Raw genomic sequence first — 27,059 nt, forward strand, 5'->3', positions numbered from 1 at the left:
GGCTAGCAGGGAGGCTCCTTGTAGCCAAAAGAGAACATCCCTTTGGTTCTCAGCTGACCCCAGTGTACACCGGGGTTTTTTTGCTTCAACCCATAACTACAAAACCCCCAGCTGTATTTCCTGCAGCTCCTCAATGACGACGACATCTGCTCTGCTCCTGTTTAAGAGCAGATTCCTGGAGTGCAGGAATCTCTTCCAGGCCCACCCCAACAGGCAGCTGCACCACCTTTCCCAGCCAGTTCCGCAGCATCTGACACACAGCCTGAGCTTACCCAACCGCTCTGGCCACATGTCTTCCTTCTTGGGAGGAAAACTTTCATATTCTCCATTGCCTGGGATCCTTGCCTTGCTGCACAAGGTTAATCCTCCCTCCAGGAGGCAACGCTCTGCAAGATCAGAGAAGGCAGGAGAAAACAGAATAGCCAAGGCCAGAGCTTTGGAGAGAGTGTGCAATGCCAGCAGGGAAAGGTTGCATGTTTGCACTTTGGAGAGGCATTTGGGCAGTAAATGACAGAGGCGCTGAATTATTCCACAGGAGAGGGAGGGGGTGTGAGCGCAGGAGGGGAAAATCCATTCATTCATTACAGAAATCAATAGCCCCCACGTGTCATTTAAGCTGGCCTTCCCCTGGAGAAGTGCAAGATGGAAGAGACCTCTACTGCTTTGCTGATGAGAGCAGAAACTCTGCCCGGGCTCATCCAGAGGAAGGTGCCTAAAGAAATTATTCAGTGGTGACTCCTGAGTCACGTCTAGATCAATGCATTCAGCAATTTATTGGTGCTTCTGGGATATATCTCGTCTAAGCATTTACAATAGTCAATGTTAATGCAAACATCCTCCACGCAGTGCAGGGCAGCTGCATTGGCTGTATCAGGCATGCAAGAGGCGTTCGATTGGGCTGGGGAAGCATTTTGAGCAGCAGGGGTCGAAAGGACGTGTGTGAAAATGAAGGGCTTTATATACTTTTGTATGAGGCACGTACCTTGCACTTCCAAAAGGAGAAAAGGAGCCCATCCAGCAGGGACAGGGAGACAAGGACCTCCTGAATTAAAAACCACCAACCTCCATGATTTCCCCCACTAGCTAGGGGACAGTCACTTAACCTCTCTGCCTCCATTTCTGCACCTAACTGTGCATGAACATAAGTCCCTTGGGCTGGGCTGCAGGATCCTGTACATCGCAACCCAGACGCTGTTCACTGGTAGAAAGCTCCTGTGACCGCATTTGTGTCACTTGGATAAACTGTCTGCCAGCACGAGAAGACTCAGCTGTACCCAGAGGGTGGTGGAGCGAGGACATGGTCAGGTGGCTTCACTTTTATTAAGCTCCAAGCAGAAAGCTCCTTTTAAATTAGTAGCAGAAGAGGAAAAATTACTGTAATACTGGGTAATATTGTACCTGGGCTGTTTCTTCTCCTGACCATGACCACTAGAAAGTAGTCCTCTTTGTCATGTTATTTAGAGTCAGTCTTAATTAGGAGTTACCTATTAAATGAAACAGCTGCAAGTGCAGCCACCCATAGGCCCATACATAGCTTGACTTGCTTCATTGTATTATATCCTTACTGGGAGCTCCCCGAGCCCCCAGCAGCTGGAAGAAATACTGCAAATAGGCAAAGCTGCTGGCAGGCTGGTGGTTAATCACAGGGCTGGGAGGAGACTTGTAAAATAACTGCAAGTAAAGCAGGGAAGGATGCTCATGTGAACTTTGTAAGCATGCTGAGGGGGAAAGGGGTGTTTCTGCAGGGATCAGCACAAATATGCTGAGGTAAGGGCTCCTATACCTTCCAAAAGTGCTGTTTCTCCTCTCCTGATGGCTTTCTACATCCTTGTGGCCTTTGAAAAGCCACTGCGAGGGGATGGTTAGGCTTGTTTGATTCTCTTGTACCCGATGCCTCAAAAGCCCCAGGAGACTATGATGCCCAAATGCAGTGCGGCGTGTGCGTGTTTGCGAGACTGCTGTTGTACTTATAGCCCCCTTAAAGAACAGAGTACGTACACGCTTCAGAACCCGCCAGTACATTTCCTCTGGCCAGGAATAGCTGATGAGTAATACAAAGCGGCAGAGGTAATAAATATTAAAGAGCTGGAAAATGTTAAAGTGCACGGGCAGCGGAGCTGACATGCACTGTGGGTGTGAAGCGCAGAGATCGTCTGCGTGCGCCTCGTGCAGGCGTTGCTTTTCATCCTTTCATGAAGGAAGCAGTGTAGAAATAGATGTTGCAATTATTTTCTGTTAATAGTGTGTTGAAAGGCATCATGCATTTCAGCGAGCTTGTGATCTCATGCCCTATCCCTGGCCTCATCCTCTTTATGGGCCCTTTATGGGTCCAAGCAATGGTTTTGCTGGTGTGATGTCTCTGGACCAGTGGAGACACAGCCAGTGGAAGGAAGGAGATGCAATGCCAAGCATCTGAGGAGCCTGTGTGGTGATGAGGTCATGTTTCTCAGGAGATTGCATGGCTAGAAGATTGCAGATTAGAGTTAAGCACCTCATGGTGGGTGCATTGAAGGTGATACATGGTGGTTCATGAATGGCATCCAGCTTGGTCATCGTGACAGGTCACTGGAGTTGAAGCACTAACTCTTGGGTCCTGCAAATGCTCTGAACTCCTTCCTGCCCCTCTAAGCCCATAGTATGGCTGTTTCCACATGGTGATGGGAGTCAGATGCCATTTCTGTGCTGGAGTTTCCTTCCTTTACCAATGATCCCTGTTCCTCCCACCAGATATAATGATACAAGGGCCATGGGGCAAAGACGCCTCCCAGTTCTTCCTCCACTTGGCTAGAGCCAAAATGGCCATGAAGACCTTTCTACCACCTTTTCTGGTCCCCATCAGTGTCCATATCAAGGTGCAGCTGGATGGGGTTGAGTGCGGTGAGACGACAAGGGTTAAACTCTTTCCTGGCAGGCTGGGAGGACACTGTGTGATTTCTCCAAGAGGAAGGCAGGCCCTTGCTAATGTATGCGCAGCTTCTGCGAAACTAAAAATAGCTGGGATCTGAAGCTATTCTTCCAGGATTTCACAGGCGCTCACCCAATTTTTAGCTCCTTCTTCTCAAACCGATGGCAAAACGAAGGCGACAGGCTCAACCCCCGTGCAAAGCCGCTGTGTCGGGAGCCTTGATCCAGATATGCCTTTGACCCCTGCGGCACAGACGAGGCGGGGACGTGCTGCTGAACATATAGTCCCAGGTCTGTGACGGTCCCTTGCAAGGCTGGGGTGGACCCCAGCATTCCTGATCGCTTCTGAGCAGCACCCGGACGATTTTCTGGCCCTGGGGAGCCCTGGTGCTTTGCTCTGCAGTGGCGTGTGCCAGGAAGGGGATGCAAGCAGCGGGGAGAGCATGCTGCAGCCAGCAGCAAGCCTACAGCTCTGACCCTGGCAGCTCTGCAGCAGGCAGGGGCTTTTTTTCAGCCTCACCAGGTCCTTGAGAATCAGCTCCTCTTTTCCTAAGCAGGGTCCTCTCCCCCTAAACTGCTCCTGGCTGGTGTTCTTCTGGCATGCTGTTAAAAAATCCTGGAACATCCACCTCCTCAGCTCTACAAAGCCACCGTCCATGGGGGTTAGGAGAAACTTTACTGTATGGAAAAGTCTTGTCTAGTGATTTCAGGTCCTGCTTCAGCATCAGTGACCTTGATGGCCAGGGAGAGAGTAAATACTGCAGATTCAGTGTATACTATCCTACAATCCATATCAGTTCCCTGAACTCCCAATGAGAGATGTGACCCCCCTTCCCCACCAGCCAGAGCCTGGGAATAGGAAAGTTTCCCTTTGAGTGAGGGGACCACCTCCCAGTCATGTTCCTCTTTGACTCTGTGGTCCACATCAATTTTTGAGGGTTTTGACAGGCAACCTGCTGTCTCTGTTCATATCTTTGGACCTGCTACTCCAAATTGGTTTGTTAAATCACTCAGGAAGTGGAAAACCCTTAGCAGAGAAAACCACCACAGTACATCTCCATCTCCAGGGGACTCACTGCTAAAGCCATTGCTTTCCCCTCTGCCCCTCTGCATCATCCACCAAGGGATCTTGGAGACTTGCAGAGAGCCATGAGGAGATGAAGATGTGTCCCTGTCTTTGACTGGCCTCCCAGAGCAATGCAAACTTCTCCTCTCCTGAGATATCCTGTGGCTCTGGTGAGTCTGTGTGACGCCAAATCACCTCTCAAGACAATCTGGGTTAAATACTGCAATGTGGTCCCTCCTATAGAAAGGGCAAGGTGGCTATTCCCATGTGTCCCTGTAGCATCATGCCCTTGAATACTCACATTTTGGGAGCCCTTAGGCATTTCTGTGGATTTGCCCTGAAACTTCCCTTGCTTGGAGCCAAGACAAGTCAATCAAAAGGCCTCTGCTTACTTTCAAGGCCTTCAGCTGCATCTGTTCCTGTAAGGCTTACTGGACGGGGACCAGCTTTATTTCCAAAAGGAGAGCCCTGACATTAAACCCTATTAGCTCAAACACACTTGAAGCAAAAATTCAGTCTGAGTTCAACTTCTTTCTTTTCGTGTAAAGCTATTTAACAGCTTTGATTTAAAACAGAAGGCTTTGCCGGAGGCGATAGCACTAGGTGTCGGATCATACTTTAAGTAAATAAGCATGTGTAAAATAGGAAAGGGACTGGGGCTTAAGTATTCATAACTAATTTGGGGGGGAATCTGTGATAAAAGGGCATTTGGCTAAGTGCTAGGATGCGAGACCATCCCACGTGTGATAGATGCTGTGACATCTCTGCAGCACCCATCACTTTGATACCCTCTCCAGCAGCCCCTGCTCCCCTGCCTGCTCCTTCACACAGCATGGAGATGCTTCCCACATTAAAATCAAAAAAGAGCATTCATACCCTAGTGCTGAAGAGGTCTTTGGGTTTTTTTCTGTTTTAGGACTCTACACCTCACAAAATAATTGACAAGTAAAAACATAAACATGATTCCTACGAGACTGGGTCGAAACTGTAGTAGTTCCCACTACAAAGCTATTCTCTGATGCTGTATTGATTTACTGAGCAAAGATCTGGAAATAGGGATTCTGCAACCTGGATATGCAGGGGAACCCCGCAGCCCATGGGGATGCAGGCAAGCAGAGGCTAGCTGGGCAGAGCTGCTTGTAAAATTGGGGTTGTAATGAATATGCCAATGACACGTTCATGACTATTTTTGCAAATAAAGAAGTGTTGGCCAGGCTCTGGCTTAGCATGGATATTTCAGTAACAGCCCAGATTTGGGAAAGTTTGAAAATTAGTGCCAGAAAGTGGGGCTGTTTAGGGCTAGCACTTTCTTATTATTTGTTTCTCTTCTTCTGGTTGTGATCTTTCAATCTGTGAGTCAGAGAAAAATATTCTGCAGCTAGAAGAGGAGAATAGTCACAAAGATGAATCCCAGAAACACCCCCCAGATTGAGCAACACGGGTACAGGCAGCTCACACATTTTTGGCCTCTGGAGCTATAGCCGCAGTGATGCCCTTGCCCCAGTTTTCTGTCCCATGCATCTGCGGGAGGTTACGACCCTGGTATTTGTCAGCAGGATGAAATGCACACCTGCAGCTCTGCCATGTGGTCTTGCAGTCCCAAATACCTGCTTAAACCATCAGTAAAAAGGGAATTGAACAAAGACTATCAACAATGCCCCGGAGGAGGCGATATAGGTATATGTCCCATTCAGCTGGCATTGCAACCAAAGCAATAATTTCAGAGGAGCTGGGAACGTTACTCTGAAATTATCAATCGCAGCTCCCTGTTTTGTGTATCAGAGCCCCCAAATTATCAGCCACAAGTTAAATCAGCCTGCAAACATCAAAGCTGTGGGAATCGGATCCTAAAACTCTTGCAGCATCATGATTTTATTGTCTCTCTCCAACTATTTGATGGAATTGACTCTTGATTTGTGGACTTTCTTTAAATAGTGAAAATGATCTTGGGCTGAAAATAATTTCTGCAATGATTGTGGTTAAGTGCTGGAACAGGTTGCCCAAAGAGTCTCCATCCTTGGAGATTTTCAAAACTCAACTGCACAAGGCCATGATCAACCTTCTCTAATGTCAGTTATCCCCACTTGGAGGGGGGGCTTGGTCCGGAGACCTCCGGAGGTCCCTTCCAACCTAAATTATTCTGTCACTCTATGATATGATCCTCCCCAACGTACGTTTTATAAATCAGATGCCTCTTTCATGGTTGGTGTATAGTAAAACCATCTGTGCCTTAAACCAGCTTTAAACTGGCTTAGAATATGAAATTATTACAGTTTCTCCTGAGCAGCAGAATACTGGCACTATCATTCTTTCTAGTAGATATTTCAGTTGCAAATATTATTTTGCAAAAAGCAAGACTTTCTAATATAAATGGACGTCCAAATATCATCCCTTCTCAAATACATGCATTTGAAAAATAGGGTTTTGAATTCACATAAAAACCAGTATTTTCCCTGAAGTGGAGGCTATCATGTCTATGAGTTAGGGGGATTCAGAAAGTTTGACTTGACTTGACCCTTTGGCTTTAAAGGGAACAGATCTTGGCTAATGCTTTTGAGAATCTCACTCACAGAGAAGTTTTCAAGCAGGGATAAGGAAATAATGAGCCAACAGGAATGTCTGGGTACTAGAAAACATGAAAAGTGATTGATGCAGTAAACTGTGGTACAGTTTAACTCAAAAATGTTAATATTGGCCAAGTAATCCAATTTTCTCACCTTGATGGAATCACCGTTGTGTAACCTTGTTGTGAGTGACTCCTAAGCCTGGTGCTGCATCACAGTGATGTTGTGATAAGTGAGGAGGTGGATAAAGTCTCATATTGGAGTTCCAGGTTTGGCTCCGAGATGATAATAAACTCTGTGTCCAAAGAAAGACCAAAGACAGTGTCCTCTGTGACCTACTAGTCTACACAACTCACGGATGATGTCATACCACGCATTTAAGGTTTTTAAGCGTGTTCAGTGACATTCTCCTCCAATAAGCAAGACAAGGCATGGAATGGAGATTATTAATTGTTTAATAGGAGCTGATAGAAGCAATTATCAGGTAAGGGGTAGTTGTACACTGAAGCATGTTTACTGGGCAGAAGAGGGCAGAAACTGCAAGGCAGGACTGAAACACTTGATGAACACACTTCTTGTTGCATTTTATTCCTTCTTAGGTATAAAACATATGAAGAAGTGCCAAAAGTGGCAAGATTTCAGAAAGCTCTGAGAATCCCAATTCTGAAAATCAGGGCCCTGACGAAGGCCATCAGAATGATGAGAGATTTAGTCATACGTGGTTGGGATGACCTGTGAGGATGCTGGATTAACGGAAGGGTGTATGTACTGCTTGCTTAGTCCTATGAGAAGAATTATGGTGCCCTTTCTTGCTTTTGAGATGGCAAGTGATCTTTCCCAGTTTAGCAATGGTCCCCAGCATAGTTTTGGGGCAAGACAACTAGCAGTGGCGTAAATAAGTCCTGCACACCCTTCAAGGATTAGTCCAGGCCAGGAACCATTCCCTAGAGGTGGTTTGGATGCAGCTTCTTGTTCTGGAGGAGTTTGATGCCATGGAAGCAGCCAGACGAAGCTGTGGTATATCAACACCTGGATGGGGCTCTACAGTTACTACTTTGATACTCGAACTAGGAACAATAATTATCCATCTGTGAATCCTTATTGCTAACTTGCAACATTATAACAAAGAAAAAAAAATCGCTAACAAATGTTGCTATTGAGCACGTTAATTGTGATGGCAACTGTAAGTTTGATTTTGATTTTTTTAATAGACAGCATTTTACTTTCATGCTCCCCTGTTACTTGAGCGCTGCATCTTATATTCCTTTTATATCTGTTAGAAAGAAAGTAATTCATTAAAATTAAAAAAGCGGGCCAAAGCTGCAGCTGGTGTAAATTGCTAGAGCCCTGTGGATGCCAGCTCACTCCAGCTGAGATCTGGCCTTACATAACCTCATTTTAAGGGTACGCTCAGGCAGCCTCCGCTGCAAGCCTTCCAGCCAAGCAGTTACGCATGTCCTCATTTCCTCCCTTCCAAGGAGTGGGCTTTTAAACTGTAAACGCCCTCCAGTGCATAAGGATAGTGGCCCCTTGCAAGAGTTAGCAGGAGTGCCTGCGGAGGAGATGGCAGGAGGGTGAGCCATCAGCTGAATAACTTGCCCCATCCCACCCCTCTTCTTCCAGGAGTGAGCACCAGGGAGAAGGTTGGTGCCATGGGATGATGAGGGAGATTGTGTCCATCCATATGTTGTGTGTTGCTACCACGACACCTAGGATATAACAATACTGCCATGGCAAAGTAGGGTTGTCCAGAGAGAAGTGGAGGAGGTTAATGAGATGCTGGGAAGGGTATTGTACCTGTTGCCCTCCTGATCTTGATAAATCCTACTCATCCAAAGGGGCATGTAAGGTGCTGCAGGTGTAAGTTGCAACCTACTCAGCAGAGTTAATTTTCTGAGCTCCTCCTTTCCCTAGAGGTCTGTTTCTGACTTCTCAAGCATGGTGTCCCATTTTTAAGCCAGGGTTTGCTTCTCTGAAAGCAGTAGTAGGCTTGGCTGTGCTTGGTCAAGAAGTTTCCCAACACGGAGTTGTTGCGGGTGGACTGAGTACCACAAATCCTATTCCTTTCTGGCCTTCCATATACCTATAGTAGCAAACTAGCCAATTTCAAGGCCTGCTCTTGGGCACTGTAACTTCATCATGCTGCTAAATTGTTAGTGTAAGCACTAGATTGGTCAAGGCTTATTAGCACTCTCCCAGGTAATCATAACCTGGGCAGGGTTCAGGACTCCACAGGGGCCAGGGATCGTTCCCAACACTGAGTATGAAGGCAGCTACCTGGTTCTGGAGGATGAGAGAGTTCATTTCTGTGGTCAGTCTGGGCCTATTGGCCTCAGGAAAAGTGATCAGTCCCCTGTTCTTTGTTGACTATTGTAGATATAGTCTGAGATTCCTGACCTTGGTCAGCTTGTGGTTGTGTGGGACAGGCCATCAGGACTCTTCTTTCCTCAAAACATAGCCCAGGACCTGTGCTGACATGCCTTTCCATGCTCCTGCAACCCTCTTACACATCAGCATCCTCTTCGTTTCAAGCCAGCCTCTTGCCTGAGGCATCATCCTACACTTTCTGCTGCTGATATTCAGAACCACCTCTGTAAATCAAACAGTGCCAAGGCACAGGCACGATCCTGTAATAGTTCACTCTGTTAAATTGTCAGCACAGTCTCTGGCAATTTTGGCCAAGGCCAACTAGCGTGGATGTAGTCACGTGGAGTCCAGTCATGCCAGCTGGCCAAGGACAAAGTCTGGTCTTTGGTCTGCTTTGTTTAATGATATATACAGAGCCTCTGACTCCATAATCCTATCTCTGGACATTTCCTACAGTCCTTGCTGAGACTGCTGACTGCCATCCACATGAAGCATCTTTTACCAGAGCACTTAGAGTGGGTTTTTGTTTTTTGTTTTTTTTTTTTTTATAGTAGGAGCATCTCCTCTTCTCCCTCCTGGTGGCATCCTGGGGCTGTCTCCAAAGGTTATTTGACCACATATCTGGAGCTGATGGCTTTGGCTCCTTAAAAACGTGCTTTGCCGCAGGGACAGCAGTGACTTTGCCCCGCGCATTTTGTGTGCTACTGCGACATACGTAGTAAATAAGCGTGAGGGTAATTATACCAACAGGAATTCTGGGAACCCCGCCAGAACGGAGGAGACAGCCAATCCTCTGTGCATTTAAAGAAAATCGCCTCGAATCCCCCTCCCAACCCCAAATTAGTTCTATCTCTTGAAGCCATGATGGGACTTAGAACTAAAAATACATACATACACACAAATACACACACTCGTAGGTAAAAATAGCCAGCATTCAAAAAATAAAAGGCCCAAGTTAAGCTCCTGTATCCAAAATTAAGCTCTTAAATAAATAAATTAGCCTGATTTTCAAAAGCACAGAGCGGTGAATGGCTTTCACTGACATAAGAGGAAGCATCGTGTTGCTAAAGATTGAAGATCAGGCCTGAATATGGATTTGAAAGTCTAATTATAGAATCCTGTTTGCTACCAGCTTGACCGAGAACAACAAATTTCAGGTGAAATGACATTGATTTTTTTTTTTCCACAGAGTTTGTCTACACTTAAGCAATGTTAGTAAAGGTAGGAAAAAGCCTTCAAACAAGTAAATAAAATACCACAAAGAAGAAATATATATACTGGAATAAAACTGCTTATACTGGTGCTGTACATTCATGTTTGGAAAAAGCATTACCAATGTTACAGCTAGGTGAAATTTTATATTGATTAATTAGACACGTATTTATTAGTTGTTGAAAGCCTACCAGGTCGAAATACTGCTTTTCCCTGTTACTCTTGCACTTTCTCTGCTAAAAACTCACAATTGACTGTCATCAAGGAGGAACGGGTTTTTGCTCCCCCCTTTCCTCTCTTTGTCAGATTTGGGTCTGAAGGATGCTAAAGAGAGAGCACCATATTTTTGCATGGACTGAAAAGAGAGTGCAAAGGGACTCTCATTTTTTAGTTCATTTGCTTTTGGCTGCAAATGGTCCTTGGAGTTGTTTTGCTCACGCACTGTTCATTTGGGAGGCTGTGACCTTTTGCTGGCCAAAACTATGCCAAGAGATTCCCAGGGTCACAGTCCCGTGTGGCAGTGGGATAGGGACAGATTTGTCCTGCTGGGTCTTCCAGTACAGATCAGATTGGGCAGGTCTGGGCTTTACAGTGTTGTGGTGTTTAGAGACTGGGGACAGCACTAGAAGATCGGGGTTCTGCTGCCAGAAGACATTGGGAGAGCCCTTTTGGTGCTCTGTGACTCAGTTTCCCCATCTATGGAAGGGGCACAATACAGCTGACCTTTGCAAAAGGCTTTGGGCTCAACAGCCAGAAGAATTTGGTGTTACTGTCATTGCCATTGTCCTGGCCGTTGATGGAGACAGGACCAGTGCATTACATTTATCTAATGCATTTTTATGTCCTTTCATGCGTGCTGCCTCCATGAATAGGTGGCATGTCCTCTCACCGTGGCCAGTGAGAAACATTCATGCTTAAACTGTGTGGATGGTGGTGGATCCCTAGAGATCAAGGAGAAATCATTGCAGGACATGGTGTCCCTTCTGTTAGTTTCTTCTTAATCTTTTTGAGTGACTCAATTCCATTGTTATAGTTTGGTTCTGCCACCCTGGAGTGCTCAGAAAAGTAAAGACAGTCTTAAAAATAACCAAAAACTGGAGACAGCTGGTGGGGACAGCAATGTGGAAGAATAGAGGTCTAGCAAATGCAAGCTGTGAGAAGGGACTGAAAGAAATTGGGGTTTTTTCAGTCTGGAGAAAAGAAGACTGAGGGTTTACATGGTAACTAGGTGCAAACAGGTAAAAGACTGCTGCAGGGTGAAAATGAATAAATTCCTCTCCTTGTCTGTGGCTGGGATGATGAGGAATTAGTGGCTTAAACTTCAGAAAAGGAGCTTAGTTTTCATGTACTAGCAGGAACGGGAGCTCCTGGGAAGGGGAGGCCATGCAAGACTGCAGGACAGATTCAGCAAATATCTCTCTGGAAACAGTTTGGCAGAGGTGATGCTGTCTTTGCCCATGGACAGCACCTTATAGGCACCATTAACTTGGGTTTCGGTGGCCGTGTGTCGCTGATATTATAAAAACCAGTTGCATGCTCCTTTTCTCTGCTTTCTCCTTGAGCTATTACAACTCACACTCCCCAACTTTGCCTTTCCTGCTAAACAACATCTATTTAATTTCTTGCATGCGTGAAGGGAAGGCAGGATTCCTGTGTCATCCTGCAGCTTCTGGGGCTGGGGTCTTTCAGGGAAATGCCACGTACAGGCGGTGGACTTGGGCATGTTGGGGAGAGGGAGGAGGACTGGCATCCATGGTGGTCCACAGGCATTTCCACTCCACTCGGGCTCTGCTGAGGATGTCACACCAGTGTCACCAGTGTCGGATGTGACTGGCGTACCATTTTCTCGAGTGTCGAGCCCCATCTGGTGGCTTTCCGGCGTCATTTTTTGTGTCCTTGTGTCTTTCGGGATTTTTCGTCTTTTATGCTTGTGAACTGCGAACGGGAAGGAAGGACACGGTGCTTGAGAAAGGGCAGGGCTTGCAGAACTACCTTTGCTTCTCTCCCAGCTGCCTGGCCCTGGGCGTAATTTGGAGATACAGAGGCTGTCGAGGCTTAGGTCCTTTCCTCCTGCTCTTCCTTGCTGTGCAATCTCACCCCGAGTGGCAAGGAATGATCTAATCGTTTTGGCGAAACCCCAGTTTGTGCTGTGAGCCCCTCCCAGAGCCTTCAAAAGGCACTTCATCCCACCGTCATGCTGGCACCTGAGGTGGGACAGATGAACGGTCCCAGGAGGGGAGATTTCTATCCATTGACTAGCTCAGATGACCAACTTCAGGGTCGGCATTAGGTGAAATGATTCCCATTACAGATTTCAGAGCGCAAGGTTACAGCCACCGCTCAGGATGAGAAGGAAAAAGACACAATATTAGATCATTAATATCAGAAAGCATTAGAAAGGACCCTGTTAGGAGACGCTTCCTTTCTTAAATGGCATAAGTCCTGTGACATCTGGGCACCTTGTGCTACCCTGACTGGATCACCTCCATTTACAAAGGTTGGCCAAAGGTTCCCTGAAGGGAAGTTGTGTCCCCAGGGTGAGGTTTGCAGGTCTCCTTGCACACCTGATACAGAAACAGAGGTGGCAGAGTATTACCTGTCCATGCATCAGGCACCTCGTTCTAGTCCAACATTGCCCAAAGTCTCAATAGCTGACCAGTAGCAAGCTGTGGCCTTTTGCATTTGTGGGTCCCACATGTGCTGAAGGTGAAGGTGGTGTCTCATTGCCCCACCTGCGAGGAAATAGGGTCAAATCTCTGGGGTCTGTGAGGGAAGCTCCTTACTACAGCACTAAAGGGGCTTAGATGATCTGTCAAGCCACCACCGAGTGTCATGACCAGTAGATTCTGCTCATCATGAAAACAAAGTGAGGGAGTTTTTTTCTTGTGCAAATGTTTCATGAGCATTTCCTACCCCCACGCTTCACATTTGGGTGGTGGAAGTCAAAGTTTTCCCACTCTTGCAATACAAAAGTAGTCCTCAGATCTTGCAGGAGATAGTTTTAGAGCTGTGTAGACACCTATGTCTACCCCAGATTCTTCCCGACACACACAACCTCCCTCTCCCCAAACAACTGGCCCACAGCCCCATCCTCCTCAGGTTTTGATGCATACCAAAGTCTCACACTCAGCTTTTCCTTCTGTTTCCTGCAGGTATATCCGAACTATGTACCTAGGGATCCAGAGCCAGAGGCGGAAGGAACACCAGCGGCGTTTCTACTGGGCTATGATGTATGAATATGCAGACGTAAATATGTTGCGCCTCCTGGAAACTTTCCTCGAGAGCGCCCCTCAACTGGTGCTACAGCTCTGCATAATGATCCAAAAGAACCGTGCAGAAACATTACCATGTAAGTGGCCCCCTCGTCCCCCCCTCCCCATCCTCCCGGCCTCCCCCCTCCGATCCCATGCTCAGCTGCCGATGGATGTATTGCTAACCGTCCGCCCTACGCAACCTGGTGTGTAAGGGGCTGCCACTTGGGACAAATCTCATTCCAGCTCCGCGCTGCGTTCGCTGGGTAAAATTTCTGCTCATTCCGCTGCGAAAACAAACAGTATCAGTCAAAAGATGAGATTCAGCTCTTCCACACCCAGTCCAGTCCAAAGAAATGATGGTGTTGTTAGGAGGAGGCAGTCTCTGCTGCTATGGCAAGTGTCACCATTCATTTGCCACCTAGCGCTGGGCAAACACAATCATTCCCTGCCTCAGTTTCCCTCCTTACATGAGTAGGATGATAAAACTGGCCATATTTGAATTTGTGTTGCAAGGACAAATGGTTCAATGCCTGTGCAGTGCTCTGATGGTGTGAAGTGTAGTTATAAGGGGTTTTTTTTAATAGCTAAATGCCATGGGAGCTTTTCTGAAGAGTACCCAGGAATTAAGGTTTAGTCATTGGCACCATGGTTCTCAGCAAGTTGAAGAAAAGAGATGGGGGAAGGCGGTGTAGGGGATTGTGTAGGGACGGAGATGTTGTAGTGCAGGTATCATTGCAAAGGTAGATAGATGAGCAGAGGCTTGGAAGCAACCACAGAGAAGAGTTTGCCAGTTCTGACATCCTTTGCTGCAGTGATGTCCTGGAGCATGGGGCATCCACCCTAGTCAAGAGGCATATGCCCCTGTCCCGGCCCTGGGGTGAGCAGCTCGACCAGCCCATGCCCATGGGAATGCTGGCTGCCTAAGAGTCACCAGCTCAAGGGAGAATTATCCTTTCCAAGGACCAACAGTGGTACCAGCTGATGAGCTGCTGGGTTATTCAGCCCCTGCTCAATCCACACACCAGGGATGACACTCAGATTGTGCTTCCAAAAGACAGCCTGTTTGTGGCATGTCATTTCTGGCAGACCTGAGGAGTTTCTTGGAGCTGGGATTGGAACTTGGCAGTTCTTCAGGGTTAAATTTTGCTGGTTGGACCAAGGTCAACACTATCTAGAGCATCAGTAAGTCGGGCTGCTCTCCCTTTCCTCCATACTTTAAGGATGTCCATCACAGTTGTTTGTAGAGGCCTCCCTTCTCCTATTTATGCAGTCTTTTTCTGAAACCTCTCATCACAAGCTCTCCAGGCCTCCAAAGTGCTGACATGATGAACGTGCCTTTCTACAACTCCTGCTAGAACTGCTCACATTTGCCAGCGCCCTTTTCCTGCTGCTTCCAACATTATTAACCCTACTAAAAAAGTATAAATCAAAACCTAAGAGGCTTGCCAGGGCATTATGCAGATTGTTGGACTTGCTACAGAAAGCACTGGGTGAAGTTTGCTGGCCTCTGTTGTGCTGGAAGTCAGACAACACAGCCAAATAATCCCTCTAGGCTTTCAAATCTGTGGCTCTTTCAGTTTGCCACTTCCAGGCATGGCTGCCTAATTCACCGAACAAGCTGCATCATTTTCCAACTCCCCCTTCTTCAGCTATGCAGTTCCTCCGTTCCTCCACCACACCGAGCAAGCTGTGCTCTCTTCCAAGGCAGCGCACGTCCCCGCCTGCCTCCCCGAGCCCTGGAGGGCTCTTTGCTTGCCACACTCCAGCAGCCGAGCTCTCTGGGTCCCCAGTGCACCCTTTCCCTGCCTCCTCCCCTGCCTGTGCCGGAGATGCGGTCGGGCATCTCAGGGCTGCACGCTGAGCAGCGGGTGCTGCTGATGGATACGAGCAGCAGAGCTCGCTCAGCGCTCCTGACTCAGGTGCAAGGTTTTCTAAAGCTGCTCCATGCCTGTTCAGTGCTTCTGTCTTCCTCCTCCTCCCGGCCACTACGTAATTATGTAAAAGGAAATTAAATGCTGAGAGGAGCCGTTATGAAAGGGAGCATCAAAGATTTCCCTTAAAGCAGGCAGAAACCAAAGGAAGATAGATATTGTTAGGAAGGCAGCGTGTTTAAAAATCAAATCAAGTCTCTCCTGGCTCATCATGTCTGTGTGAGCGTGGCTCATCACACGGTACGGGAAGAGGCCAGTTCTGCCTCTGAACAGGGACAGTATCAGCTGCGTCACTGAGCGATGCACGCTGGCGAAACGGCCCACAGCAGGGCTTATAAACCTAAGTACAGCCCGTGCTAATATGTCCAGACTCCAGCTATTTCCATATGGTTCACACAGTCTCTTAGGGATTCATTTAGTGCTACAACAAGGTAAATTTACCATTTTATATGGCATACGTCCCTCCTCCAAGCCTCAGCCCTCCCTGCTCTTAAGACTGCAATGCCAAGCCCCGTGGAGGAAGCCAAACCAGGCTCCAGTCTTCTCCAAATGGGTCAGATAATGTCTCCTCCTCCTATTTAAGGAGCTGTACAAAGAGAGTTACTGGAATGGCTATCAGGAAATTTTGGTTTCTTCTCCTCATTCCCATGTTAGGGTAGCTGTTGAGGTAAGAAGAGTGAATACACTGGAGGTCTTTACTGAAACCCGGAGCATCTTTAGGGGCATGGTGACAGAAAGGGCTGATCTTGCCTATTGTGGTTGCTGTGAGTAGAGGAGCACTGCGAGGACTAGTAGAAAGGATGCAATCAGGCTAACACTTAATTTCCTGGTTTCCATATCTATTCAGTGGGTGGAAATAAGAAAAGCCTCACCATGCCTTGCAAGAACCATTTTACCCTGAGAGGTACCTGCTCGAAAGGGTTGACTGGAACCTCTGTTCATTGCTCCTTCAATGCTCAAAGAACGGACCGGTTTCACCAATGGGCCCCTGCTCACCCATGAGTTAGCATCTCCTGCATGGTCTGACACCACCAGCAGCAGAAGAACTGGAGCTGGAATTTGAGGTCAAGTCCCAGCTTCAGTAAAGCTTGAGACAACCGCCCCAGAGATTTCATGAAGGTCAGGATTCGTTCCTTCATCATATCCCTAGCACAAGACAGACCAGATCCTGGCTTAGCTGTCGTTGCCCGATGACTCGAGAAGAGCAGAAAATAGCACAGAGAGAAGAGTAAGAAAGAACTCAGTGTACTCCATCAGGTCAGCAGATCTGACCTGGAAGGTGCACACTGAGAGCCTGAGCTGGGGTACTTTGTGCTGGGACAAACAGGACAAATGGGTCAACATCAGCTCCTGAATGTACGTGGAAGAAGCTAGTGTTGGTATGCAGGCCCTTTGTGAGCGATTCATCTGCTACAGCCACACCTATGTGGGTCCAAAACAGAGTCAATGGAAGGTGAGGGAGGAAGGATGCCTCCAAAACATGGATCTGCCCATGTCCAAAGCACCTGAAGGAGGTGAGATGAGATGCTCGCCCTCCAGCAGCGCCTTTCTCCAGGGAATCTAGACAGAACCTAGGTGATGCATTTAGCCCTACCCTTAGGGTTAGGCAAAAGGAGGTGGTGGGACTCTGAAGAGGACGCAGCCCTGTCCCTCACTCACCTTAATTATCTCCGAGATTTAGGAGAGGATGGGATGAAATGGTGGTCATCTCCCTCGGATTCCTGGACAGCACTGGCCAGGGGACTTCCCTGATTTAAATAACATGGCATATTTGTGGGGGGGGAAATGTAATATTAACCACAACAAAAAAAGCCCACCAACCCAGATCTTCATTTCATAAGCAATCCTAGCAGATAATCCACCTCACTTCTCGCAGAATAAGCCATCCTTAACCCACTTCACCCCGCAGATGTGCCTGTTCCTCTGCACTGAATGGAAAGGAGCACATATAACCAGCTTAAAGGAAACACCCAACTTCTAGGCAGTTAGTGAGGTGAGAGGGATTCCAGTTTTTCAGCATAAATCTCCTCTTAAAGAGGTTTCCTTTTACTTAATTTTTTCATGTGGCTACTTCAAGACTTAATGAGATTTAGCCGAATCTCTAACGTCCTTCCACTCGTGTCATGAGTGCTCTACACAATGGTTTTGCTGGGAATTTGCCTGTGTGAGGCTGCAGTTTTCAGCACAGGTTTCCCTCCACAAAAAAGGACTGTCCATCCACCAATGCTGTGCCCATCTCCTCTATAACCTTGGTGTTGATCTGAAAGAGATTTGCAGCGTAAGCCTTCGTTATGCGAAGTCCTGTTGAAATCTCTGAGATTTTGTGAGGTGTCTGCACTCTCTGCAGCCCACAATAAGTAGTCTGAAGCTGCTCATATATCTAAGAAAAAGCAACATTAGTTTCAGCCTGTCTGGGGAGTCACTTTTTTATTCAGAGTGATACAAGTTAGGCGCTGAAAGGGATTTTAGGCATCTCAGGTAGAAATGTGTGCTGGCTGAAGGGTTATCCTGGTGGAGTTCACAAATGATGTAGCCAAATTTTGTTGTCCCTCCCAAAGCAAAGTCCTATCTGTTTCATCATGTCCTTACTCTTTCTGTGCCATATCTGGAGGCCATTTATGATCAGGGCTTGTCCTTTTTTGCAAGGGCACTCTAAAATGCTTTCCCCTGTCACTTAGTTTAGAAAACTTAACTGGTCTTTGCAGGGTATTGGAGGATGAGCAGCAGGGGTGGGTTAGCCGTTGTCCTCACTGCCCAGAGAAGGCATTCCCCGTTGAGCTGAGTGGGTTTGGGATGAGCCAACCTCAAGTTAAACACTCCTGCACCTGAGTGGGAGGTTTCCTGCGTGGGTGATAATGAGTTAAGTCTCATGTGGAGATAAATCTCTCAGTTAATTTTCCCCTGATGACAGGCTGATAGTTAACCAATAATATGCTGTGAATAATGGATATGCTGTGAACTACATACTGTCTGAAATGTCCTGTTAGATATATTCATAAGGTAGGAAATATCCCAAGGCACCATGGCTTGTTGAAGAATGGTTTGAGATCTAAGACCAAGGCCATATCTAAAGGACTACAAATGAATGGATTACTTCTTAATCCTCTTCCCACTCAGGCCCCAAAGATCAAAGTAAGCTTCTTAGCTGGAGCAACCAGGTTAGAAAGAGAGCCTTCAGCCTTCAGTTGTCCAAGGGTGTGATTTTCAAATGTGATCAACAGTGACCTGAACCTAACTGAAGAGACTAAAACTCCCATGGCTCCACTGAAATTGGAGAAGAGACTCATTAGATCTGAAAGTTCATCCTACAAGTAGCACTGCTAACCTTGAAGGAGCACTAGAAGTTAGTGCAGGATCCTTCATGCTGGCCTGGGCCAAGCAGGTACATCCACTGCAGAGCCCAGCAGAAATGCAGTTCTAGGGTGCAAGTGGACAGGCACCAGCAATGGGCATCCATCATTGCACTGTTGCCCTGTTAGCATGGGCCTGACATGGTTTTGGCTTGGACAAGCTAACTCTGAGCCAAACAATCCCCAAGGACTGCTTGGGAGTAAATGCAGTCCAGGGGCCATTCTCAGCAGGCGGTTAGATGTGGCCACTTTTGGACGGCAAGAGATGGAGTATGGATGGGGCCAGGGTGTGCCTGCTGGCCTCAGGGCTGGAGAACAATCCCTGTAAATACTTGATTCCTAGTAGAGATGCAGCCACAGAAGACTATGGATGGGAGATGCCATGCTGGATGGAAAACCATGTGTAGGGGAAAGTGCTTGTTGTGGGGTGTTGCTGCCTGTTTTCCAGCAATGTCTTTCAATTTGGGTATAACTAAATACACACGTTCCAACAGTGCTCAAACATCAATCCAAAACCCCAAGTTCAAATCTCTGTGACCTCAGTACACAAAATTGTCCCCATTTGTGCAGAGTCCTATAACCAGAGTTACCCATCATAAATAAGCTGTGATTCACCCTTTCTACACCGACATCAGATTCCACAGGGCTCAGTACAAAAAAGACCAACATGTCACCTATGCACTCTCTTTGGGATGGGTGAGACACTGGTGCAGGCCTAAGCAAAGTCCCTTTCCTCCAGAAGCAGAAATCCTCCTCCCTTTTCTGACCAGTGTATTTTTCCTTAGATCCAGCAAGATACTGCAATGTATGCCTAAAAAATTCTTTGCATCATAGAGTCCTCAGTAACAGTAACAGGTGATGGGGTGGGTGAAAGGACTACCAGAGTCACACTCTGGGCTTTGCCTTGGGCTGTGAGACAGAGCATAAGGAAAAAAGATGCTTTGGAAAAAGGAAAAACTTTGCCAATGGGGTTGAAGACATATTCTCTCTTCTCTCTTTCATGCCATTCCTTGGGGAGTAAAAGAAATAGGAAACATCCATCACTCAGCCCTGGTTCCCTATGACAGAAGAGGCATGAGCAGAAAAGCAGTTGCTCATTGCCATGTGGGCAAGGGACCCCACCAGTTGTGTGCTTGCTGAAGGGGCTTGGCAGGGAGGAACCAGGGTAATCTGCGTTGAAAATTTGTCCTGATTCAACCACAGTTTCCCTTTAAATGTTCATCAGCAGACCAAGGAGGCACCTCACAAAATGGCCAGAGAGCTCCAAACACATAAGCAGCTCGCCTGGGAGGCCACTCATATGACTCAAGTGCTTTGCCAGACTGGGGCATATGGCTCTGTTCCTGCCTTCCCCTCCTTCTCACCAAAGCCGGATGACAGATAGCAATTTGGTGCCCTGCTTGAAATGAGTCGCTGGTCCCGGGCCAATTCTCAGCAGCATCAAAAAGCCATCTCCACAGTTGGCAGTGGGTACTTGCTCTGGCATGCTGAGAGCAGGCCAAGCCCGAGGCACACTGGCAGTGAGCAGCATGGGGAAAGCTTGCCCTATCATCAGCCGTATTGTCCCAGCACGGTGGGAAAGGACTGTGTCCAGGCGCCTTTGAAGCCAGTGACAGCTTTTTTTTTTCCAATGGGCTTTGGAGCAAGCCCAAAGAGAGATGTCATCCCTTAGCCCATCCCCACCTGCAGCTTCTCCATCCACCACCTTGCCATAGCTCTCGCTCTGTTATTTTGGAGCGCTGATAAAAACCCTTCTGTTCCATATCATGTGCCACCATCACGCATATGACATGCCACAGCCAATAAAGATGAGTCACCATTCACGGGACAGCACTGGCAGGTGGCCAGTGCTGCCAATTTTAGGCTTAGACTATGGTAATCACTGGGAGGGGGTTACATCATCAGAGCACTACACAAGCATTAGCTCATCCTGTTCGTAGGAGCTGCAGGCCAGCTGGGAAACTGAGGCACGGAGAGAGAGGTTTGAGTAGCCTAAGGTCTTGGGGAGGATCTCTATACTGCAGGCTCCTGGGGAGCAAGTTCATGCCAAACAGATTCCAGGCGGGAAACTAAGGCTTTTTCAGGTAATTTTATGCTGCAGACTTTCTCTTGGAGACACACCTCTAACGGCAGATTCATGATTAGAGTATAGGAAAAGGTGGCTGCACACTGCTGTGCAATTGGCTAGCAAAATGCATGGAAATTCAACTCTTTTCCTCTTCAGGTTGCTCTAGTGTGCAGCTCTGGGGTTTATGTCAGGCATCCAGGACAGCATGCTAACTCTGGGTAAACAGAGAGCACATAGACATTGAGGTGCAAAAAAACTGTGGAAGATGCAGGGATGGTGGTAGGCAGGGACTTCTCTGTGTTTCTACCCCTGATGTAGATGGAGCAGTTCAGGTTGATGCAACTGGCTCAAAATTGCTGAGTATTGAAGGAAAGAGCTCTCTTGTTTCAGAAACTATCAGTTGTTTTAGATGATCAGCTCGGGGTGACAGTCCTGAGTCCGGGAGTGCAGCAGATTTACTGAGTCAGTGGAAATCTGCTGAAATGACTTTTGTCCTAAGTGGCATTTGACCAATCTCATGCTCTCAGTGCCCTCAGTATGTTCACGTTTTCGCACGGATGCTCACTGATGGGGGACGTCCACCAGGCACGGCTGTTTCCCTATTGCAGGAGCCCATATCTGAAATATCCTAAGGTGCAAACAGACGTTTGCAGTAGGGGAACGGATGCATGGTTTGATCTCAGCCTGTCCTTGGGGAAGGTGATGTTCATTAACCTGTTGAAGAGGCAGTCTCAACTCCATCTTGTACACACATGAACTTCTGAGAAGGCAAAAAGACCCAGGAGGAGAGACAAGCCAACCTGAGCATGACTTAACCGGTGGATGCTGGCGTGTCATTGAGTTCTGTCCTGCTTAGACCTTTGCAGAGTGTACAAAGCATGGGAAGCAGAGGAAGAAACGGGTTCCTGCTGTTATCCTTGGAAATCGGTGTCCCTGGTGCCTTCAGCTACCCCACTGCGAGACAGCACCAGCTGCACCACATCCGTTTTTGTCACTTTGTCACTCCCCCTCACAGCAATGCTCTGCCAGACTCGCTCTAATGATGCCAGCCCTGTGTACTCTCCAGAAGTGTTGAGATGCTTCTTCTTTTCAGGAGACCAGTCCCCTCACCTGCAATTATGCTGAGACAATTCCACCAATGGCCCCCTACACAATAACAAAGATTTACAAATGATAAGGTTAGCAAAGTGTGCACTGCTGACACATCTCCTCTAAACACACTGAACGAAGACCTCTTACCTTGGCCCATGAGTGTGACCCAAGTTGGGTTTCCTTCCTCTTCCCCATCAGGTCAAAAGCATTTCCAGGACTGGGATGAAGTTATTTCTCTAATGACCTGCAAGCTTTCCGTGTCCAGGCCAAACCATTAACCAGAGGTGGTTTGCAGGATCCATGTTTGGTACTGTCACAGACTGTTTGAAACATTGCCTTGATGTTGCCTCGTCTCCAAGGAACTGGCCGTGGGAGCTGTATTTATAGCAGGAAGTTTCTTCACTAAGCCCTGGCAGAAGATGTTGCTTCCCCAATCTGGTGACGAGTCTGTTAGGTTTCATATATGCTAATAAACTGAAACACATCAGAACATGAGCACAGCCATCAGATCTCGGTCATCCACGTGGTTCAGTTATCAGCACAGTCCTTGGCACATTTTTAGCCCACGGCAGCTTGCACCAACCCAAACAATTCCCAGGCTTGGCTCAGGTGTTAGCATGGGCCAAGGATGATTCCCAGCAAGCAGTCTGGATTGGGCCATCCTGCTTTGCAGGCTGAGACACAATAATGACATGGATGTAGCAGTCAACAGAATTAGGCTTTCCTCAGTTACTGATCTCTAGGCACAGTGTCCCAGGTTCAAAAACTGCCCCAGACCTGTGCTAGGGAAAAGAGATTCTCAGGGTTGCTTTCAGAAGCAGACAGCAGAACTCCTAGGGCTTTCCTTTCCAGTGCTGATGTGCTCCCCTATTTTTCAGAGTATTTTAGTCCCACCTGCGAGATTACAACATCCTTTCAACTTGTGCTAGGCAGATTTAAATTCTTCTCCATGGCTGCGGTTCTCATCTGAATTAAAAAAAGAATGCCAGGATAAAGATGCTGTAACAAATATCAAATGTACGGTGTTAAAATGCAAGTATATTGTATGTGTTTGCAGAGTTGTGTTGTTTCATGCCAACTGTCCCTACTCAGAACATAGAAATGGGTGGGGAAGGATTTTATTCTATAACAAGCCATGTGTTGTTTTCCTTAGTAAAGTTTTTTTCCCCCATTTCAGTGCATTCTAGTAAGATCATAAGGTGTGTTTCTCTTCTAAAGGTTCCTAGCGGTAGAGTTCAACTATCATTAGGTCTGAAAAATTTCAATATAGGAGGCTCATTCTGATCTTTGCAGAGTATAAACTGGGAGCGACTCTGCTGGAGTCTGTGAAGAGATTCAATATACTCAAGACTCTGAGCAAAGAACTGGCTGCTAAAAGTTGGGTCTAAAATGTCCTTCACAAAGAACCAGCTGTTGAATGTGCAATATGATTTTTTCCTCCAAGAGTAACTCCTCTTGGATTTTATTCTTCCCAGTTACAGTAATCACATGTTCGTTTTTTTTTTTTCTCCTGTTGCTCTGGGAAAAACTATTTCAAATAGCAGAGGGAAAAAATCTAGATCTCAGCAATCAACGACCACACAACACTGCACATCTAACCAAGAGGCTACAAGAGCAGCACAGTCATACTTGAGTGTCTTTAGTCTCTAGAGATCCATGGTAGATCCATGCTAGTGGTGGTGCTTAGTTCTCCATATTAACTATAAAGGTAGCTTAGGTTGACTTTTTTCCCATCTCAGGTGCCCAGTAAGATTTGGATGCCTCTGGGCTATGCTGGTGGCCATGTAGATACAAGGTTCTGCTCAGGCTACTCTGATTTCTGGACTGAGGTCAGAAGCAAATGAGCACAAGAAGAACCAGAAAGCACACCAAGAAAAAGCAATTGAAGTCTATAGAGATGACTTGTACACTTCTCTGCTGGCCATGTTCCTTTCAAGTTGAACCAGGTTTCTGTGATAGACTCTACTGCCCTGTAGCATTGCCTACAAAAAGGGATTTTGCTCTGCATGCATATATTGAAATCCTGTCCTCACTGGAGGTGTTGTCAGGACATGCTGATGTAGCATTTCAAACGAAATCTCTTGGGGTCTCTCAAAGAGCTTCAAATCCTCTTGTCTGTGGCTGTTCACTTTTGGGGATTCAGGTGGGGTTCTTTTCCAGTGTGATTCTGAGACAGTGGTTAAAGGTGTTCAGATTAACAGGAATTTAACTGAAGTCTTTATAATCATAGAATCATAGAATCATTAAGGTTGGAAAAGACCCTTAAGATCATCAAGTCCAACTGTTAACCTATCACTGCCAAGTCCACCACTAAACCATGTCCTCGTGACAGTGATGACAGTGATGACTGTGCAGAGGGTATCTTGCTTTAAATAGAGTGGCAATTCATACAGTTTTTGATGGAAACAGACACATTTAAGAGTTCTCATGCTCTTATTTCCAAACAACCTCAACTGTGCCCAGGAAATCCTGGCTGCTGCTCTCCCAGCACATTTCCACTGCAGAATTAGTCCAGGTGATTGGTACCTGGATCAATTTAGACCAGGCTCAGACCAGATCATCTCTTGTTCCTGTATGTGTGGCATTAGAAGACAGAGATGCACATAGTTGTTGGTTCTGATTGTCTCTATGAACCTCAGTGCAGCCCTGCCCACATGAGATTCACCATGCCCTTTGGAGGATGGACTGGGGAAGGATGCACCAGGGCATGGTGGGAAGATCCTGGAGAGATATTGGCACTTGTGTAAGATAGCCTGAGTCCTCATTGCTGGGGGTGTGGGTTACTGGGCTACGTGAACCCCAATTTAAGTGATAGCAGCAGCTATTCTAGTTGGAAACACCATCAAATGTAGCCCCATACCGACATCAAAAACACCATCAATAAGGTTAATGAGATTTCTGGTTTACTAGCCAAAAATCACAAAGGAAAGAACTGTTCTATATTAACACCCTCAAAATAACATCCACTGAAGTGGGACTATCTGTTTTTGGTGAAAGGAGGACAGTGAATTCTTTTCTTCACATTTTCTTAATATTTAGGGGAAGTTTCAAAATGGAAGAGCCATTTCAAAATAAATAGCTTCATGTCATAAATAATGTCATAATAATTAATGTCACATCAAAAAGGACTCCAAAGGCAAGATTAGTCTTGTTGTGTGTGTCCCCTCTCCTCTACTCCATGATTGCCTCCAGCTTCTTTAGGACTGAAACTGTTCACCAAACTCACCCTAGATTCCTGAGTGATCTTAGACACCTGCCACGCATTGCTCCCCCTGAAAAGTGTGATTTTGAAGTTAATTTCCTTTAACTCCACCATTAAACTCCCATCAGAGACTCTGGTGGCTGGCTAGACCTTCAGAAGAGGGCTTTTCTCCGTAAGGCAGGGTTTGCCCATCTAGCTATAGCAATACAGTCATGCTGGCATTTTCCTCAGACATAACTTTGAGAGCATAGCTGAGACCGGATTCCTAGAAGGATTAACCTATACTGCCACAATAACATTTTGCTGGCATAAAGCTGTGTACACATCTGTATTACACCTTACCTAAGCTCTAGCTGCCATGCCTGGGCTCCCCAGAGCTGTCTGGACACAGCAGGCACCTGGGCTAATTTACTCTGCCAAAAACCCCAGCCTGGAAAATCTGATAATATGAGAGGCTCCGTCTCCAGGAGTTGAACCACAGGTCTTTCACACTATTTTTAAAGTGATGAAGGGGATTATATGACCATGTTTGTGATACGCAGAGGACTGTGCACAGATTATGTCTATACCTGTAATGCAAACAGTGCCCAAGCACTGGCACTCGAGTGATTCTGTTAACATGGTCGCTCATACAGTTTTGGCTGGCTAACCCTTTCCCAAAGCTTTCCCAGGCACGAGAAAATGAGTTCACATAGTTCAGGAACCATTCCCAAAAGGCAGATTGGATACAACTACTGAGAGAGTTTAATAGTATGGACATGGCAGACTCTGCCAGCTGGGCTCAGGGTCAACAAATAGTCCTGGCTCTGTTTCTTGTTTGCTAGTTTAGATGTCACCACAGTGACCCAGGTTCTCTCAGGGCCTGGGTTCCCATGTGCCCTTCTCCTCTCTACTGGTTTTTTATGAGCCATTATCTGGTGGCAATCCACTATACAAGATCAAAGATCTCGGTTAGCTAAGTGAGATGAGGCTTGTTTGAAGATCTGTGCATATATAAGGACTGAGATTTCAGCTAATTGCTGCCAGAAATGTTTCAGCTGTGGAGTGCATGTCAGCAGCTTTTTTGCCTACATAAATAGGTAAAACCTGAGATACCTGTGGTCAGCATTCTAGGAAAAGGGGAAGGCTATTATGGAAAGCGAATAGTGGACTTACTTACACACCTATGAGGACTGTGTACATACACGCCTGTTGAGATCAGCCTTCTCGTTGATGTAGCAGGGGGATATTATCTTTCTGCTACCACTTTCTTGAGGATAGTGATAACTCTGGCTGTTCAGAGAAATGCAACTTGAATATGTCCTCTGACTGATCATGGCACCCTTCTCTCATCAGGAGGGTGTTGGGGGATTGTTTTGCCTGCTTGGCCTTCAGTGGTATAAAATCATTGTGTTGCATCACTTGAATTTGCCCACGTTATGTTGGCTCTGTCAACTTCTGCTCTGCAGAAGCCAATGCTAGCTATTCTGCTCATCTTGGAGCCAGGAACAGTTTTCCCCAACCCTCCTTTCTGCTCTCCTCACCTTGCTGGGACTCAGACCTCTCCTCTGAGCTCTTGTGGGGAGTTGGTGGATGCCAAACTACTGCTACCTAGTGTACTTTTCATCTTACCCACTTCTTGTTTGGTCATTCCAGTTTGATCATCCACACTCCAGGTGTAGTCAATGGAGAGACAGAGAGGCATTTCCAGAGGGCAACTCATCCCATGTCTCAGACAGCTCTCCTTGGGTGAGATAAACACTGAGGCACATGATGCAAAGAAGATCTTCATTAAAAGTGTTTTAATGAAGGGGGGAAGCTTTGCTAATCCTTATGTGGTCGGTGATAGCCAACATTTTCAACAGGAGATTTGACACTTCGCTAAGGGTATTCAAGGACAACCCAAAGCAGAAGGCAGATTATCCCATTTCTGCTTGGCCTGGGGTGCTTGTGCAGAAGGATCAGTTGCGGGCTTGCATGCAGGAGAAGATACAAGACTAGATGGCCCCAGGGCCTGAGCCAGTTTGGCAGCTCCTGAATTCACAGAGGAGATGTATAGGAGGAGACATG

The 27,059-nt window shown here is 46.8% G+C and overlaps 1 protein-coding gene across 2 annotated transcripts in view; it reads left to right on the forward strand.

Annotated features, from left to right (window-relative positions):
- Window positions 1-27,059, forward strand: part of XKR6 (XK related 6) — a 183,381-nt gene that overhangs the window by 148,422 nt on the left and 7,900 nt on the right. For both annotated transcript variants that reach the window (XM_087775528.1, XM_087775529.1), the window contains one exon: window positions 13,266-13,462. In XM_087775528.1, coding sequence (XP_087631654.1) covers window positions 13,266-13,462 — 197 coding nt within the window. The remainder of the gene's footprint in view (window positions 1-13,265; window positions 13,463-27,059) is intronic.

The sequence above is a fragment of the Nipponia nippon genome, unplaced genomic scaffold (genome assembly GCF_047370975.1).
Source record: "Nipponia nippon isolate SJK-2023a ecotype South Korea unplaced genomic scaffold, ASM4737097v1 scaffold_4, whole genome shotgun sequence".
NCBI lineage: Eukaryota > Metazoa > Chordata > Aves > Pelecaniformes > Threskiornithidae > Nipponia > Nipponia nippon.